The 18,214-nt window shown below is 48.4% G+C and overlaps 1 protein-coding gene across 2 annotated transcripts in view; it reads left to right on the forward strand.

The window, feature by feature from the left end:
• Positions 1-18,214, forward strand: part of LOC139233174 (adenylate kinase isoenzyme 1-like) — a 220,494-nt gene that overhangs the window by 48,888 nt on the left and 153,392 nt on the right. For both annotated transcript variants that reach the window (XM_070863777.1, XM_070863778.1), the window contains one exon: positions 1,926-2,117. In XM_070863777.1, coding sequence (XP_070719878.1) covers positions 1,926-2,117 — 192 coding nt within the window. The remainder of the gene's footprint in view (positions 1-1,925; positions 2,118-18,214) is intronic.

Here is an 18,214-nt window from a genome sequence, read left to right on the forward strand (position 1 = left end):
TGTATTTTTAAATCTGGGATTGATAGATTTTTGTTAACCAAAGGTATTAGGGATATGAGCCAATGGTGTGCATAGAGAGTTAGGTCATAGATCAGCCATGATCTCATTGAATGGTGGAACAGGCCTGAGGGACTGAACGGCCTCCTCCTGTTCCTATGGAGGGGGACGCAAAGCAGGCTGTGCGATTATACCACACGGTTGGTGGATGTGGTGTGGTTGGCGTCGCGGGGGCGTGGCACCGGGGTGGCCGGGGGCTGGGGGCTCGACATCCGGGGGTGTTCGGCATTTGGGAAGGATTCTGACGGGACGGGGCGGGTTGGGTGCGGGGGGAGTTTTCCCGGTGTTGGGTGGGTCCGGGGGGAGGGGGGTGGGGGGCATGGTCTTGGGATGGGGTGGGTGGGCCGTTTGGGGCTGGGATTGGGGAGAGACCTCTTCACTCAGGGAGTTGTTGGGTTCCCTGCCGCGGAGAGTTGTTGATGCCAGTTCATTGGATGTGTTCGGGAGGGAGTTGGATGTGGTCCTTGCGGCAGGGGGGGGGGGGGGTCGGGGGTGTGGCGGGGGCGTGGAGGGGGGCGGGGGGGGGGAGTTGCTGGGGTGGGTGATCAGCCATGATCTTGTTCAATGGCGGTGCAGGCTCGAAGGGCCGAATGGCCTACTCCTGCACCTATTTTCTATGTTTCTACGCTCATATTCTGTGCTATTGAAGTCCACGGACCTGAAAATTGGGTGGGGCGTGCAATGGGAGATGGGTGCCATTCCGCCTGGTTTCCAGACCCTGCCCGTCTTTCTCGCCCTAGTTGTCTTTCCGAGCACATGCCTTAAAAGGAAAGTCGGAAGAGAGCGCCCCTTACTGTTCCCCCTTTCCCCACAGCAGTCATCCAGAAACCCCTCAGTGTCTGCCTCAATGCTAGGTAGTGTTGCGCTGTGGATTCACGCTCATCAAGGGGAATTGTCGCCCAAACCCATTTGGCTGGAATTGGTACAGCAGAGAGCGCTGAGAAGTTCAACCCGTCGATCGGGCCTAGATTTTGGGCCCAGGTCCCTGAGCTGAAGCAGCACTGATCTAATCCACCCATCAGCCTTCAACACACGGGAGTCCGTCAACAAGCCCGATCTTTTTCCATTGGGTACACAAGCTGGTGTGTTTTCCTGACACCCTTCACAACTTTCAGGGGCCACAGTTGCTCTTTTTTTTTTAAAGAGCAGTTACCGGGACGGAAATGAGTCTCCGTTCAATTGGGTCGGACCCTCCCGACGATCGGGACGTTGCCCTCTGCCCCGCTCCTGTGCGCACAGCGGTAGTGATGTCATCAGAGCGCGCACCGCCTGGTCACCGCCCGGAAGCGACATTGCCCTCAAATAATCGATCGACCGCGTGTCGGTGCCCCCGACAGCTTCCCGCAGCGAGGACCTGCCGGTGGTTGCGCGGCGCGCCCGCCTTTAAAGGGGAGGGCGCACCGCTGTGGCCGCCATTTTATTTTAATTTTCGTCCGACTCTGCAATCGGCCCGACAATGGGTTCGGCTGGGCCGTCAACTTGGCACATTCCCCCCCCAACCCCCCGCCCCCACTTGGGTACCAGGCCGCTGGCCTGGCCAAAGCCCTCCCTGGTGGCCCAATGGACGCCAAGTAGGCCTCGCAGCGTCCCTCCCCTTTAAGTGCTCAGCGCGGCGCTGATGATACCGCCCGTCTTCCGCCCGCTACCAACTCGCTTCCACCCCTCTGCCGCCCCAATGGTTTTTCAGAAGAAAAGAGGGCAACTTCCCTCCATTCCCCGCCCCGTTAATTGGGGCGGTAAATCACCATCTAATTCTAATTTGGGGCGGAGGGCAATTTCGGGCCCTCACGGGTAAGGCAATCTTGGAGTTCCGCACTTCCCGCAGGAGTTAAATCCTTTCCCCCCTGTTTTCTGTGTGGCTGATACAGATTGGCTGTCCAGACCTGGTGCTGCTGCTCGCCTGCTCCAACCACCGGTTACGACAGCGCCTGGAGAAGCGGTCTTTGCAGCAGGGCCGGCCGGACGACAACAGTCACGCCATCGAACGGCGGGTGGAAACTTTCAAACAGAACATCGGCCTGATTGTGAAGTATTACCAGGAGAAGGAGCTGATTGTTCGGGTAAGGTCGCCGTGGGTTCTCAGATCTCTGCATCCCTTTGTTTGCAGCCGCCTCTAGTTTATTATCCTTTGCCAAATACTCATTCATAAAACTCGCTGCAAACATTGGCGCCTTTATTTAAAACAGTCAACGTAGGCAAATACTTCGGTGTTGGCTTGGCGCATTGGGTAGCACTCTTGCCTCTGAGGCAGGAGGCCACGGGTTCAAGCCCCACTCCAGAGGCTTGAGCACATAGTCGAGGCTGACCGTCCAGTGCAGAGCTGATGGGGTGCTGCACTGCCGGAGGTGCCGTCTTTCATTCAACCGAGGCTCTCTCAGGTGGATATAAAAGATCCCACGGGCACTATTTCGAAGAAGAGCAGAGGCGTTCTTCCCGGTGTCCTGGGCCAATATTTATTCCTCAACCCACATCACTGAAACAGATTATCTGGCCATTATTACATTGCTATTGTGGGAGCTTGCTGTGCGCAAATTGGCTGCCGCGTTTCCTACATTACCACAGTGACTACATTCCAAAAGTACTTCATTGGCTGTAAAGCGCTTTGGGTCGTCCTGGGGTTGTGAAAGACGCTATTATGAATGCAAGTCTTTCCTTCCTTCAGAGACTTGGGCGCATAGTCCAGGCTGACACTTCAGTGCAGTACTGAGGGAGTGCTACACTGTCGGACCTGCCGTCTTTCAGATCTGGTATTAAACCAAGACCCCACCCACCTGTTGATGTGGACATAAAAGATCCCCTGGCGCTGTTTGAAGCAGGGGAAGGCCTGGCCAATATTTATCCCTCAACCAACATCACTAAAACAGGTTGTCTGGTCATCTATCTCATTGCTGTTACGTGGGACCTTGCTGCGTGCAAATTGGTTGCTGGTTTGCCTCCAAAACATTGGGGCTACACGTCAAAGGCAATTCACCGGCGGTGAAGTGCTTCGGGGCATTTTGAGGATGTGTAAGGTGCTATATGAATGCAAGATCTCTCCTTCCTTTCTATTGATCGGATTGCCAGCCATTGCACAGCTCGAACTAGTTGAGAGTAGGGGGTCTTCTTTCAAAAGGCGGCACCTCTGTGAGAAACGTACCCAGTGGGGAAATTTTAACCCATCTTGCCCGTTGGGAAACTGATGGGGATTGGGTGTGTAATATATTTGCCTCGTGCGTTCTTGCTTCAGAATTCATAGCAACACATCGCTTTTAAGCACTAGTTGGTTTATTAACAAAGGTTTAACAATCACACGAACATTACTAGTTCGTCCTGCATACCTCATCGTGGATGACCCAGACCCAACTGGCTGGGGTTTTATTGAGTCTTGTGAACATCACGCGACTGGCTAAGCCACTCACAATGCAACAGCTTCACACCTGTTTTAAATTATAACTTTAAGCCAAGTGCCCCCTTAGGTAAGGGCACTAGAACCCACAAATTAACACGGAAACTTTAAGGGAACTTTATCAAATCAAATTAAAATTCTGTTCCCCGCTGTAATGAAGCATTCCAGTCCCTCCGGCGCCCACCTCTCGCGGAAGGCCGCGAGCGTACCGGTGGACACCGCGTGCTCCATCTCCGGGGACACTCTGGCTCGGATGTAACCGCGGAAGAGAGGCAGGCAGTCAGGCTGAACGACCCCCTCGACCGCCCGCTGCCTGGACCGGCTGATGGCCCCCTTGGCCGTACCCAGGAGCAGTCCTATGAGGAGTCCCTCTGACCTGCCCGCTCCCCTCCGCAATAGCTCTACAACTCTTTTAGGGAGTACAAAATAAACATTAGATCGAGTGCCCCTCGATCTGTGGGACACTCCAGACACTTATAACTGCCCTCTTTTTTTTGTGTTTTTTTTTGTTTTTTTTTCTTTTGTGATTTTTTTTTTTTGGGCATTAAAATCATATAATTTACAAGTGCCCCCTATAAAAGGGGAGGGGGACACTAAGAACCCAGCAATTAAAACAAATGAAACTTTAAAACATATAAAATCAAATTAAAATTTGGTTGCTGGGGGTGATGATGCACTCCAGTCCCTCCGGCGCCCACCTCTCGCGGAAGGCCGCGATCGTACCGGTGGACATCGCGTGCTCCATCTCTAAGGACACTCTGGCTCAGATGTAACCGCGAAGAGAGGCAGGCAGTCAGGCTGAACGACCCCCTCGACCGCCCGCTGCCTGGACCGGTTAATGGCACCCTTGGCCGTGCCCAGGAGCAATCCTATGAGGAGTCCCTCTGACCTGCCCGCTCCCCTCTGCAACAGCTCTACAACTCTTTTAAAAGAGACAAATAAACATTAGGTCAAGTGACCCCCGATCTGGGGGACACTCCAAACATTTCGCAAGGCCCTTTTTTTAAAATATTTTTGTAGATTTTTTTTTTGTTTTTTGGGCTCTAAAAACATAATTTACAAGTGCCCCCTATAAAAGGGGAGGGGGACACTAAAACCGGCAATTAAAACAAATCAAACTGTAAAATAAATAAAATCAAAATAAAATTTGGTTGCCGGGGGTGATGATGCACTCCAGTCCCTTCGGCGCCCACCTCTCGCGGAAGGCCGCGAGCGTACGGTGGACACCGCGTGCTCCATCTCCAAGGACACCCTGGCGCGGATGTACGCACGGAAGAGAGGCAGGCAGTCAGGCTGAACGACCCCTTCGACCGCCCGCTGCCTGGACCGGCTGATGGCCCCCTTGGCCGTGCCCAGGAGCAGTCCTACGAGGAGGCCCTCGGACCTACTCGCTCCCCTCCGCAACAGCTCTACAACCCTGTGCGCATACTCACAGGTGCGTACATTACAGGGTGCAATGCTATTTTTAAACCCAATATAGGGTACTATCACACCGGGTGTAAAACCGCCGTTCCACTGATCCCACGCCGTTTCCTGCTGGATGAGTTAAGGTAAGTTGACCCCCAATCACCCGTGCACAAGACTGACCCAGCATACACAATCTTTTGGCTGATGGGTGGTCCAGATTTACACTACCCTTCTGTGAAGTAGTGCGGCTTAACATCACTCGGTGGGGTGGGGTGGGGGTTGGGGGGGGCAGTACGATGTTTGCCCTAGCCCATCCTGGTTTCCATTGAGCGGCCCACCTTGACGTCTTATTAAAAGCAAACTCTCTCGTCCTTGTGGGCGGGGGTGGGGCAAAGGAGCACTCCGCTGAGAACCAGTTGTGTCCCTCTGGGCACCAATACGTTGGAACCTAGGAACAGGAGTGGGCCATTCAGCCCCTCGAGCCTGTTCCGCCATTCAATTACATCATGGTCAATCTGTATCTTAACTCTATTCACCCACCTTGGTTCCGGCACCCTCGCAGAAATCTATCAACCTCAGTTTTGACATTTTCAGTTTGAAGCCCAGCCTCAGTGGCTTTTTGGGGGAGCGAGTTCGAGATTTCCACCAACCTTTGTGTGGTGAAGCGCTTCCTGACCTCACCCCTGAACGGCCGAGCTCTAAATTTAGGGTTATGTCCCCTTGTTCTGAACGCCTCACTTCTCCCGGCATAGTCGCCATTGTAAAAAGAAAGACTTGCATTTATACAGCGCCTGTCACGACCACCGGACATCTCACAGCGCTTTACAGCCAATGAAGCACTTTTGAAGTGTAATGTGGATCTTCTTCGTCCACCTGAGAGGGCAGACGTGGCCTCGGTTTAACGTCTCATCTGAAAGACGGCACCTCCGGCAGTGCAGCGTTCCCTCGGCACTGCCCTGGAGTGTCAGCCTGGATTTATGTGCTCGAGTCCCTGGGGTGGGGCTTGAACCCACGACCCTCCGACTCAGTCGGTCGCCTCCTGGAACGGTTGGCCTTGTAAGGGCAGACAAAGATCCCGTCCCTTGTAAGGTGACTGGAAGCTTCCGGAAACGGCGGGGACATTTGGCGCAATTGGACGCCCCGGATTCTTAGTTACAGTGGAGCCCAGCGGAACTGCTGAGTGGGAGCCTGTAGTTTAAGGCCAATTGTAAGAGTGCACTGTGTCCTTTGCGGGGGTGGGGGGGGGGGGGGGGAAGGGAGCTTAAAATCAGCCTGCACTAATGGTATCCTCTTAACAGCAACTGCTCAATGCCATTGTGCCTTGTGCAGAGAGTCCTTTCTCAGGTCGCTACTGGTCAGCCTCCAATGAGGCTCATTAGGTTGTGGTGTAAAAATATCGACAGGCAGCACTCGTCGCTTCATCATTCCGCAGGTGATGAAGAAAAGCCTCTGTTTCTGACCTTGAGCAGATCCTCCGCAGTCACTGCCCGTCTGTACAAGGGGCACGGCTGGGGATTATTCTGCGTTTCCAAACGCCACACTTCAAGCAGCGAAGAATTCATCTTGTTCTCCGATAGGCTGATAGCCTGGCTTCTAATCTCGCTTTCCCCAACACCCTTTCTGGCCTCTCTCGCTCTGTCTTATTCCTACCGGGACGGCCACTGTTTGCCTGAACTTTGCTCTTCTTGTTGGCACTGAGCTCTAAAATATAAGACAGTCAGACTTGCATTTATATAGAGCCTTTCACGACCATCCGACGCCTCAAAGCACTTTACAGCCAATGAATTACTTTTGGAGTGTAGTCAGTGTTGTCATGTGGGAAACATTAATGTTGTCATGTGGGAAACATTAATGTTGTCATGTGGGAAACATTAATGTTGTCATGTGGGAAACATTAATGTTGTAATGTGGGAAATGTCATAATACGCCACCGTTTATGCTCTCCCTCCTCCCTGTCTGCATCCCCGCTGTATTGAAGTGAAGATCTTATCCCACAGCTTAGCAGGACTTCCGAAAAATTCTTAGAGCTTGACAGGATAGATGCAGAGAGAACGTTTCCCCTGGCTGGGGAGTCTAGAACCAGGGGTCACAGTCTCAGAATAAGAGGTCGGCTATTTAGGACTGAGATGTGGAGAAATTTCTTCACTCAGAGGTTGGTGAATCTTTGAAATTCTCTACCCGATAGGGCTGTAGAGGCTCAGTCGTTGAGTATATTCAAGACAGAGATCGGTAGATTTTTTGGATCTTAAGGGAGTCAAGGGATATGGGGATAGAGTGGGAAGGTGGGGTTGAGGTAGGAGATCAGCCATGATCTCATTGAATGGTGGAGCAGGCTCGAGGGGCCGAATGGCCTACTCCTGCTCCTATTTCTTATATTCTCATGAAACGTGGAACTCCATCCCTCGCTCAGTCTTTCGTCAATCTTACAGTCAGCAGACTTTTAATCGCAAGCAGAAAATGCCGGGAGCACTGCGTGCTGAGGCCAGATAGGCCAGGTGCGGAGCCAGGTTCCAAACCCTGGCGTGACCTGACCTGACCACTACTTCCTGGTTTGCCTCAGCTCTCCTACTCTGGGTGCCCAGCGCTATGGGACAGCAACTCTTTGTCAATGGTGCCCAATTTTTAACAAACAAAGGGGGATGCAGGAACAGAGAAACCAGGGCGTGTATGCACACAAATCTTTGAACGGGGCAGGACAAGTTGAACAGGCCGTTAATAAAGTGCATGGGATCCTTAAGCTTTATTAATAGAGGCGTAGAGTACACCAGCAAGGAAGTTATGCTCAACCTTTATAAAGCACCGGTTAGGCCTCAGCGGAGATATTGTGTCCAATTCTGGGCACTACACTTTAGGCAGGCTGCCAAGGCCGTGGAGAAGGCACAGAAGAGATTTACTGGAATGGTGCCCGGGATGAGCGACTTCCGTTATGTGGAGAGACTGGAGATGCTGGGGTCGTTCTCCTCAGAGCAGAGAAGGTGGTGAGGAGATTTGATAGGGGTGCTCAAAATCATGAGTAGTTTTGATATTGCAAATAAGGAGTAACTCTTTCCAGTGGCAGAAGGGTCGGTAACCAGAGGACACAGATTTAAGGCGAAAGAACCAGAGGCGACATGAGGAACATTTTTTTACACAGCGAGTTGTTGTGATCTGGAACGCACTGCCTGAAAGTGTGGTGGAAGCAGATTCAATAGTAACAATCAAAAGAGAATTGGATAAATAGTTGAAGAGAAAAATATGTACAGGGCCATGGGGAAAGAGCAAAGGGGTGGGACTGATTGGGCATCTCTATCCAAGAGCCGGCACAGGCACGATGGGCCAAATGGCCTCCTTCTGTGCTGTATCCTTCTGTGATTCTATGATTTGCTCATAGCACAGTATCTATACTTAGAAAGGCTGACAAATTTGACCCATCTATAGGGCTGTTCATCTTACACCATTACAGCAGGAACAGAAGAACTGCTGAGCCGATGGTGACATGAGGAAAAACTTTGGCGCAGCAAGTGGTTATGATCTGGAATGCACGGCCTGAAGGGGTGGTGGAGGCAGACTCAATCGTGACTTTCAAAAGGGAGTTGGATAAGTACCTGAAGGAAAAAAAATTGCAGGGCTACGGGGAAAGGGTGGCGGAGTGGGACTAGCTGAAGTGCTCTTGCAGAGAGCCGGCACGGGCTCGACGGGCCGAATGGCCTCCTTCTGTGCTGTAACCGTTCGATGATCCTATGGTTCTAGCTCAGTGTTCAGTGATGAAGCAATTTAACCATATGGAGTGCCAGCAGCAAAACTACAAGCAACATCTCCCAGAGCCCTATGTTGTCACCTGGAGCCCAGCACTCTCGTGTGTAAAAGTTCAGATATAACCAGTTTTGATTTCCATATTTACGAAAGGATATACTTGCTTTTCAGAGAAGGTTCACTAGGTTGATTCCGGGGATGAGGGGGTTGACTTATGAGGAAAGGTTGAGTAGGTTGGGCCTCTACTCATTGGAATTCAGAAGAATGAGAGGTGATCTTATCGAAACATATAAGATTATGAGGGGGCTTGACAAGGTGGATGCAGAGAGGATGTTTCCACTGATGGGGGAGACTAGAACTAGAGGGCATGATCTTAGAATAAGGGGCCGCCCATTTAAAACTGAGATGAGGAGGAATTTCTTCTCTCAGAGGGTTGTAAATCTGTGAAATGTGCTGCCTCAGAGAGCTGTGGAAGCTGGGACATTGAATAAATTTAAGACAGAAATAGACAGTTTCTTAAATGATAAGGGGATAAGAGATTATGGGGAGCAGGCAGGGAAGTGGATCTGAGTCCATGATTGGATCAGCCATGATCTTGTTGAATGGCGGAGCAGGCTCAAAGGGCCGTATGGCCTACTCCTGCTCCTATTTCTTATGTTCTTATATTCTTAAAATTGCCCATCACCTGTTGAACCAAGGCTTCTGATACATTCAGCTCGCCATGGGAAATCTCCAACCTTGCCCAATGGAAGCACATTGTCCAACTCCTCTCTACGTTGTCCAATTATTCTGCGCTCCCAAAAAGTATCAGTCGGTTTTATGAGATGTAAAAAAACAAAAATTATATATTTTGATATTGGTGAAAGGTGGAAGTCCAGAGTGCAGGGCAGCCAAAGTTGAGCGTAGAGTAAAGGAGAAGCTGGGTTGTATCAGGAAGCAGCAATGACATGACGCCAAATTTGAGGTTTACCAGCCTGTAGCTTGTAGGAGGAAGGAAAGACTGAGAGACGTGAGGAGTTCCACTTTTAAGGTTGTGAGAAGGAATGAATTAGAGTAAGAGACTGCGGCCCTGTTGCAGTTAATAAATGACCTAATCTGCGCAAAACGCTGATACAGACCATGGAGGTGGATGCTATAAGCTACATGGACGACAAACATCCTTTTCGGACAGAATTCCTGGTGACTGAGTCAGTAAGTTTGGCAGCAGGAGGCCAAAGAGCTGTGGCACTCTCAAATCCAATTCTTCAAAATCATGACAAACTATCGTAAACCCATCTGATAATGGACGTCCTGGCCCACTGTGCTCAGTAATTCAGTCCAAGCCAACTCCACCTCATTGGAGAGTAGGCAGGTACGACCTTACCCGCCTTTGCACATTTAGCACAATGCCTGGAGTGACTCCGATTCGTATAACAACTGCTGTAGTGGCAGTCAGTATAGGCTCGTGACACCAGATTCTGATGGAAGGCACAGCACAGAGGTGAACTTTGTTCCTGAGCCAACCCCTCATAGAAACCATGGAATCCATAGACATCTACAGCACGGAAGGAGGCCATTTCGGCCCATCGTGTCCGCACCGGCCGACAAAGAGCTATCCAGCCTAATCCCACTTTCCAGCCCTTGCTCCGTAGCCCTGTAGGTTACGGCACTTCAAGTGCACATCCAAATACTTTGTAAACGTGGTGAGGGTTTCTGCTCTATCACCCTTTCAGGCAGTGAGTTCCAGACCCCCACCACCCTCTGGGTGAAGAAATTTCCCCTCTAAACCTCCTATCAATTACTTTAAATCTATGCCCCTGGTTGTTGACCCCTCTGCTAAGAGAAATAAGTCCATACTATCCACTCTATCTGCGCCCCTCATAATTTTATACAGGTCTCCACTCAGCCTCCTCCGTTCCAAAGAAAACAAACCCAGCCTATCCAATCTTTCCTCAAAAGATATCTGCCTTCCTGCCCATTGTGTCTGTCAGCTGTGGCTCAGTGGGTAGCACACTTGCCACTGAATCAGAGGGTTGTAGGTTCAAGTCCCACTCCAGAGACTTGAGCACAAAAATCTAGGCTGACACTCTCAGTGGAGTGCTGCCTTTCAGGTGAGATGTTAAACCGAGGCCCCATCTGTTCTCTCAGGTGGACATAACAGATCCCACGGCCACTATTTTGAAGAAAAGCAGGGGAGTTATCCCTGGTGTCCTGACCAATATTTATCCCTCAATCAACATCACTAAAGAAAACAGATCATTATCACACTGCTGTTTGTGGGAGCTTGCTGTACGCAAATTGGTTGCTGCGTTTCCCACATTACAACAGTGACTACACTCCAAAAGTGCTTCATTGGCTGTAAATGGGGATGTCTGGTGGTTGTGAAAGGCGCTATATAAATGCAAGTCTTTCTTTCTGTGCCAGTGCTGGCTCCTTCAGTTTCAGACATTTCATCAGAATAGCCCCTGACATGTTTTCTTAAGTTATAGACCAAATAAATGCAGATTTTTTTTGATTTACCCGGATTTTTGGCGTTTAAGTTTCTCCCCCCCGGCCCCTCTCCCCCGCTCCCTCCCACCGCCTCTGATTGTCCCCTGCTTTTGAAAACCATAAATAGGATGTGGAAAATGCCTGAAGATAAAAGTTTTGAAAAAAAAATCAGAGATGGGAAACAGCTCCAATGGGGCGAATCTAGGCACTAGCCCGGAACATTCCGGCCGAGATTAATGGAGGGAAAATCAAAGGTTGAGACTGCGTCATTTCGAGATAGCCACTTCCGAAATGCACCAGGAGCCCCAGGGATGCTGGGAAAATGCTGCCGTCCCTGGAATTGTAGCCCAACAGGAGGCAGTGGCTAGGTTCCTGGACTAGTAAATCCAGAGGCCTCGACTAATGACCTGGAGACGTGAGCTCAAATCCCACCAGGGCAGCTGAGGAATTTAATTAAATAAATCTGGAATTTTTTTTGAAAAGGTAGTAATGGTGTCCATGAAACTACCAGATTGTCGTTGCAAACCCATCTTGTTCGGGAAGGAAATCTGCCGTCCTTACCCGGGCTGGCCTCTATGTGACTCCAGACCCACAGCAATGTGGTTGACTCTTAACTGTCCCTCTGAAATGGCCCAGCGAGCCACTCAGTTGTACCAAACCGCTGCGGCAAAGTCACTGTGGGAGCACCTTCAGCACACGGACTGCAGCGGTTCAAGAAGGCAGCTCACCACCACCTTCTCAAGGGCAATTGGGGATGGGCAATAAATGCTGGCCTTGCCAGCGACGCCCACATCCCGTGAACGAATAATTAAAAGGAAAGAAGGGGCAGGAGTTAAAACGTCAAGAAAATGAAGGCCCAAAATTGCCGAGACTCGCTAAGAGACTTTACAACAGGCAAATCCTTCCCTAACAAAATGGGTTGCTATGACAATCCGGTAACTTCACGTTCACCATTACTGATACTAGTTTTTTTTTTAAATTCCAGATGAATTTAATTGACTGAATTTAAATTCCTCAGCTGCCGTGGTGGGATTTGAACTCATGTCTCCGAATCATCAATATCTTCAGAAAGAAGGTATTTTTTTTCTTCAAAATGTCGGAGGAGATGCACAGATTGTAGAGAGTGCAAGAGCTACAACAGTAGCACTCCTCCCAAGCCAGCTGAGCATATCTTCGAGAATATTGTCTCTAGTCTTCAGTCGGATGTCTAATGAATCATCCAATTAGCATATCACACAAACAGCAGCCCCTGTTGAAATCTCAGAAGTGCTCACCTCGATGACCATTTTTGTCTCAGCTCCTCTCTCTCGTCCTCAGGAGGAATCATCAGCCTTTCAGCACACCAGGTGATTGTGTAAGTTTGGACTCTGGTTGCCAAGGTAGCGGAGGTTGTGGAGAGTTTTTTTTTTCTCTCGAAAGCTTCCTGCCTTTGATTCAACGGCAGACAATGCCAGGAATGGATTAGCTGCTTTCTACCTATTAAGAAGAAATTGGACTCAAAGTGCTGCTATAGCATTGCGCAACAAACCAGTGATAAGCACTTCCAGTGATGGCTCCTTGTGTGTCAGCCCAACGTAAGAACACAAGAAATAGGAGCAGGAGGAGGCCATTCGGCCCCTCGAGCCAGCTCCGTCATTCGATAAGATCATGGCTGATCTTCTACCTCAACTCCGCCTTCCTGCACTGTCCCCATATCCCTTAATTCCCTTAATATCCAAAAATCTATCGATCTCTGTCTCTCTCTCACCTCACGTTGGCCACTCAACAGGTGGACAGTTCTAGAAGGCAAGAGAGTATTATCACATATCCCACAATCTCCCCACCCATCACCCCCACCCAACCCGCAAAAACACAATTCCACTAAGGAAGAAAAAGTAAGAACTTGCATTTATACTCAGAACATCTCAAGCGCTTTACAGCCAATGAAGTACTTTTGAAGTTCAGTCACTGTTGCAATGTAGAAAACGCGGCAGCCAATTTGCGCACAGCAAGGTACCACGGCCAGCAATTAGGTGATTGACCAGATAATCTGTTTTTAGGTGTTGGTTGAAAGTTAAATATTGGCCAGGACACTACTCTTCTTCAGAATAGTGCCTTGGAATCTTTTATATCCACCTGAGAGGGCAGTTGGGGCCTGGGTTTAATGTCTGATCCGAAAGATGGCATCTCTGACAAATTGATCATAAAATACTATCTTTAGATTATTTTCTGAAGAAAACATCCACAGAGCCTTATAATGATATTTTAGTTTATATTTAAAATACTCTTTTAGGTTTATTCTCCTCCCCTTAAAAAACAGAGCATTCCTTCTTTGCATAATCACAAATCTAGTCAAACTGAACATTAAATTAATCGCCGCTCCGCTAGACTCGGGCAGACTCTCTTGCAATTCCCATCTCAAAATTGAGTCCCGCGGGATTCCCATTCTTGCTCTTTGGTCCTCACCCAGCCAGAAAACCTCACACAACTGTCGAACATAGTACTTAAAATCCTTTAACTGCAGACATAACACCAGCAAATGGGACAGAGTCTTATCCTGCGTCCCACACACTGGGCAAGTTCCCACCTCTACTCACTCAATCTTACATAAGACTATCATGGTAAAAATCCAGTTATGAGGCGATTTGAAATCCAGTTCAATCCACTCTGGACATTTAAAATTCGCCCACACACCCTTCCAAATCCTGTGGAAGTCCAGTTGTGGGAATATATTCTGCCAAAACTCCTGACCAGCAGGTGTCTGAAATCTCCATTCTCTAAATACCCCATAGAAATCTCGAGTATTACAGTTGTCATCTTGGACCAACTTCTCCCCTTTCTCCAGCAGAAAGCTTGGAAAAGCGCGATGCATTATACCTCCTTTGGAGATTTGCGTATTTATTTCTTCCATCCAATCCTGTGGCATTGCCCTCACAATCTTCTCCGACATGATCTTAATCGCTTTTTCCTCCAACTCCTAATCCTCCTCCCAAACCATGTCCCTCACTACCGCTTCCGGCAACCAACCTAGAATTACCTCATATAATACATCTTTCACATGTAATAACAGCTTTTATAAAAGCTTGATTAAATAATACCTCTCCTTCAATGTTGATCCGCCTGTTCAAAAATAAGGGCTGTTCTAAAAATTCCTCAGCACCTTTGGGCATAAACGGCACACTTTTTGAAAAATTGGGCCTAAGTGTCAACAACCCCCTTATAAAACCTAGGGAGAGGTTTAATCAATTTCAAAAACATGTTGTTGTATTCCATGTAAAATATTCCGTCCTCCTATCCCACTTAATTAAAAAATAGTTGGAAACAACTCTTCCAAAAACTTGTATTTGATTTCTGAAGAAATCTCTTCAACCACTTAATTCTAACGGAATTTTTCTTCAAATCAATATTTGGGAAATTGAGTCCTCCTTGATTTCGCTGTCCAATGATGGTATTGTAAGCAACCAAGGCTGGTTTCCCTTCTCATAAAAACTTTACACAAACCTCTTGGATAGACTTTTCCACCCACTCAGGAATATCCTCCACTGTCAATAAGTACCATCGTTTACATAAGAACATAAGAACATAAGAATTAGGAACAGGAGTAGGCCATCTAGCCCCTCGAGCCTGCTCCGCCACTCAACAAGATCATGGCTGATCTGGCCGTGGACTCAGCTCCACTTACCCGCCCGCTCCCCGTAACCCTTAATTCCCTTATTGGTTAAAAATCTATCTATCTGTGATTTGAATACATTCAATAAGCTAGCCTCAACTGCTTCCCTGGGCAGAGAATTCCACAGGTTCACAACCCTCTGGGAGAAGAAATTCCTTCTCAACTCGGTTTTAAATTGGCTCCCCCGTATTTTGAGGCTGTGCCCCCTAGTTCTAGTCTCCCCGACCAGTGGACACAACCTCTCTGCCTCCATCTTGTCTATCCTCTTCATTATTAGATAGCAGGAGAGATGCCACCACTGTCGCTCTTCCTTGCACTTTCAACCATCTTCTTTCCCATTTTCCCAAAATCTTTTTAATTTTCATAACCTTCGGATCCCAATTTAGTCAGTCCACTTCATCTCTATGTTTCTTGCATCCCATATGCATCCCCAGAACTTCTAAAACCTCCACCACCTTAAAAGGGCTTTCCTCAAACCACTCCCCCCTACTCCTTCCCACAACCAGGCATTGGGCCTTAGTATAATTTACTCTGGCTCCTGAAGCTCTACAATACTCCTCCACTACTCCCATAGCTTTCCTCACTGACTCCCCATCTCTCAGCGTTAAGGTTGTGTCATCTGCATATTGGTGTATTACCGACACCTGCCGGGAACTGGGTACCGCAATCCCGACTACTCTGTGTTCCTTTCGCATCATGTAACCTAATGGTTCTATCAATAATGTGTACAACAATGGGGACAGGGGACAACCCTGTCTCACTGATCTCTGTATTGGAAAATACTTGGATAAAAAACCATTACTTTTAACACAGCTAAATGTGTTTGAATAACAAATCCTTATCCACAATTAAATTTTCCCCAAAACCAAATGCTTCCAAAACCATCAATAAAAACTCATGAAAGACTCTATCAAAGGCTTTCTCTTGATCCATCTTTAGCACATAAGCTTCCCTCCCTCTCTCTTCCATGAGTTTTATCACATCTCGGATTGAGACCACAGAGTCAACGATGTCCCGGCCTGTGACTCCATAGGACTGAGAGAGTGAAACTATCTGCGGCATCACCTCCTTCATACGATTTGCCATAACCCTGGCCGAGATCTTATAATCCACTTATAATAGTGTGATGGGCCTCCAATTCTTCAGATCCCTTCCATCCCCTTTATTTTTATAAGCTAAGCTTATGATACCTCACCTCATAGATGGGGCCAGGCTTCCTTCAGTTATAATCTCCTTAAAAACCTCTAAGACCAATGGACTTAAAATCTCTAAAAATTATTTAGAAAATTATGCACTTAGTCCATCAGACCCTGGGCTTTTCTCCTCCTTCATTCCACTTATTGCTACTTTTATTACCGCTAATCCTACTTCTTTGTCACACATGCTTCTCTGCAGCAAAGATACATCCAAGCACTTCTCCCCAACCTTCAGGCTCAGTAAAAGTCTTTCCACCTCCTCTCGGTCACTGACCGTCACCTCGAACCCAACATTCGGTTTTGGTCGGCAGGCAAAGCAACTTCCCTCGCTGCAGTCCGCCTGGATAATATCCCAAGCTCGCAGTTCCTTATCCTGGCAGTGAACCACCGCCGCGTTTTCTCTTCCAAACCTTCTGGGATCCCGGCCCAAATCTTTGGGCCTTTTATTCTCCCTTCTCAAGACATTCTCTCCCCTGGTTAAGTTTACACTGGGAGCATTGTCCTCTGAGGGGCCAAAAACAACCCAGAAACCCACCACCAACTTTTTACAAACTCACTCCAACTCCTGCAGTGATCAGCAGCACCTGCTCACTCCTAGTCCCTCCCACCTAGAGATTGCTGCCCACTGAGCCACAGCTGATATCCAGTGAGATGTGTTACACAGCTACACAAGCAGGAATCACTGTCCCAATGTCCTGGGAATGGCGAGAACCAACAGCCACCCAGGACCAATGAGTCCACTGACAGCACAGAAAGTAGATATAATCCCCTCCCTCCCATTACACACCAATAAAATCTTCATGTTTCCCCATCAAAATTCAAAATTCTCCTCCTTATTTTCAAATCCCTCCATGGCCTTGCCCCTCCCTATCTCTGTAATCTCCTCCAGCCCCACAACCTCTAATCTAAGCCCGCGCTCCTCTAAATCTGCCCTCCTGAGCATCCCTGATTATAATCGCTCAACCATTGGTGGCCGTGCCTTCTGTTGCCTGGGCCCCAAGCTCTGGAACTCCCTGCCTAAACCTCTCCACCTCTCTACCTCTCTCTCTCCTCCTTCAAGAAGCTCCTTAAAACCTCCCTCTTTGACCAACCTGCGCTAATTTCTACTTATGCGGCTCGGTGTCAAATTTTTTAATCTCATAATACTCCTGTGAAGCGTCTTGGGACGTTTCACTACGTTAAAGGTGCTATATAAATGCAAGTTGTTGTTGTTGTTATCAGAACCTCACAGCCTAAGGTTGTCTATCCTGTCCCTAATCTCCATGGAAACACGGCTTAGTTTCCATTTCTTTTATTTTGAATGAAGTAAAGACTTTCACTTATCACATCTCCCATGAACTCCCCAAAGCACTACCCATACAATGAATGACTGTAAGGTGCAATGACTGTTGCTAAGTAGACAATCACTTTAGACATTTTGTACACAGCAAGGTTCCACAAACAACAATGAGGTGAATGACCAGTTGATCCATTTTTGGCAGCCGTGATTAAGGGTGGACTGTTGGCCAGGACACCGGGAGAACACTGTACTCTTTGAATAATCCCCTAGAGCACGGGACCAGGCAGACATGGCCTGGATTTACCCTCTCATCACGAGAACAGCACATTGATTGATGGATGTCCTTGTGACTGGAAGGCTGTTTTGAGTGGGGTCCCGCAGGGCTCAGTACTGGGTCCCTTGCTTTTTATGGTATTTATCAATGATTTAGACTTGAATGTTGGGAGTATGATGAAGAAGTTTGCAAATGATACAAAAATCGGCCGTGTGGTTGATAATGAAGAAGAAAGCTGTAGACTGCAGGAAGATATCAATGAACTGGTCAGGTGAGCAGAACAGTGGCAAATGGAATTCAATCCGGAGAAGTGTGAGGTAATGCATTTGGGGAGGGATAACAAGGCAAGGGAATACACATTAAATGGTAGGACACTGAGAAGTGTGGAGGAACAAAGGGACCTTGGAGTGCAGGTCCACAGATCCCTGAAGGTAGCAGGCCAGGTGGATAAGGTGGTTAAGAAGGCATAGGAATACTTGCCTTTATTAGCCGAGGCATAGAATACAAGAGCAGGGGGGTTATGCTTGAACTGTGTAAAACACTAGTTAGGCCACAGCTGGAGTACTGCGTGCAATTGTGGTCACCACATTACAGGAAATATGTGATTGCACTGGAGAGGGTACTGAGGAGATTTACGAGGATGTTGCCTGGACTGGAGAATTTTAGCTATGAGGAAAGATTGGATAGACTGGGGTTGTTTTCTTTGGAACAGAGGAGGCTGAGAGGAAATCTTATTGAAGTGTAAAAAATTATGAGGGGCCAAGAT

The sequence above is a fragment of the Pristiophorus japonicus genome, chromosome 20, assembly GCF_044704955.1.
Source record: "Pristiophorus japonicus isolate sPriJap1 chromosome 20, sPriJap1.hap1, whole genome shotgun sequence".
Lineage (NCBI taxonomy): Eukaryota > Metazoa > Chordata > Chondrichthyes > Pristiophoridae > Pristiophorus > Pristiophorus japonicus.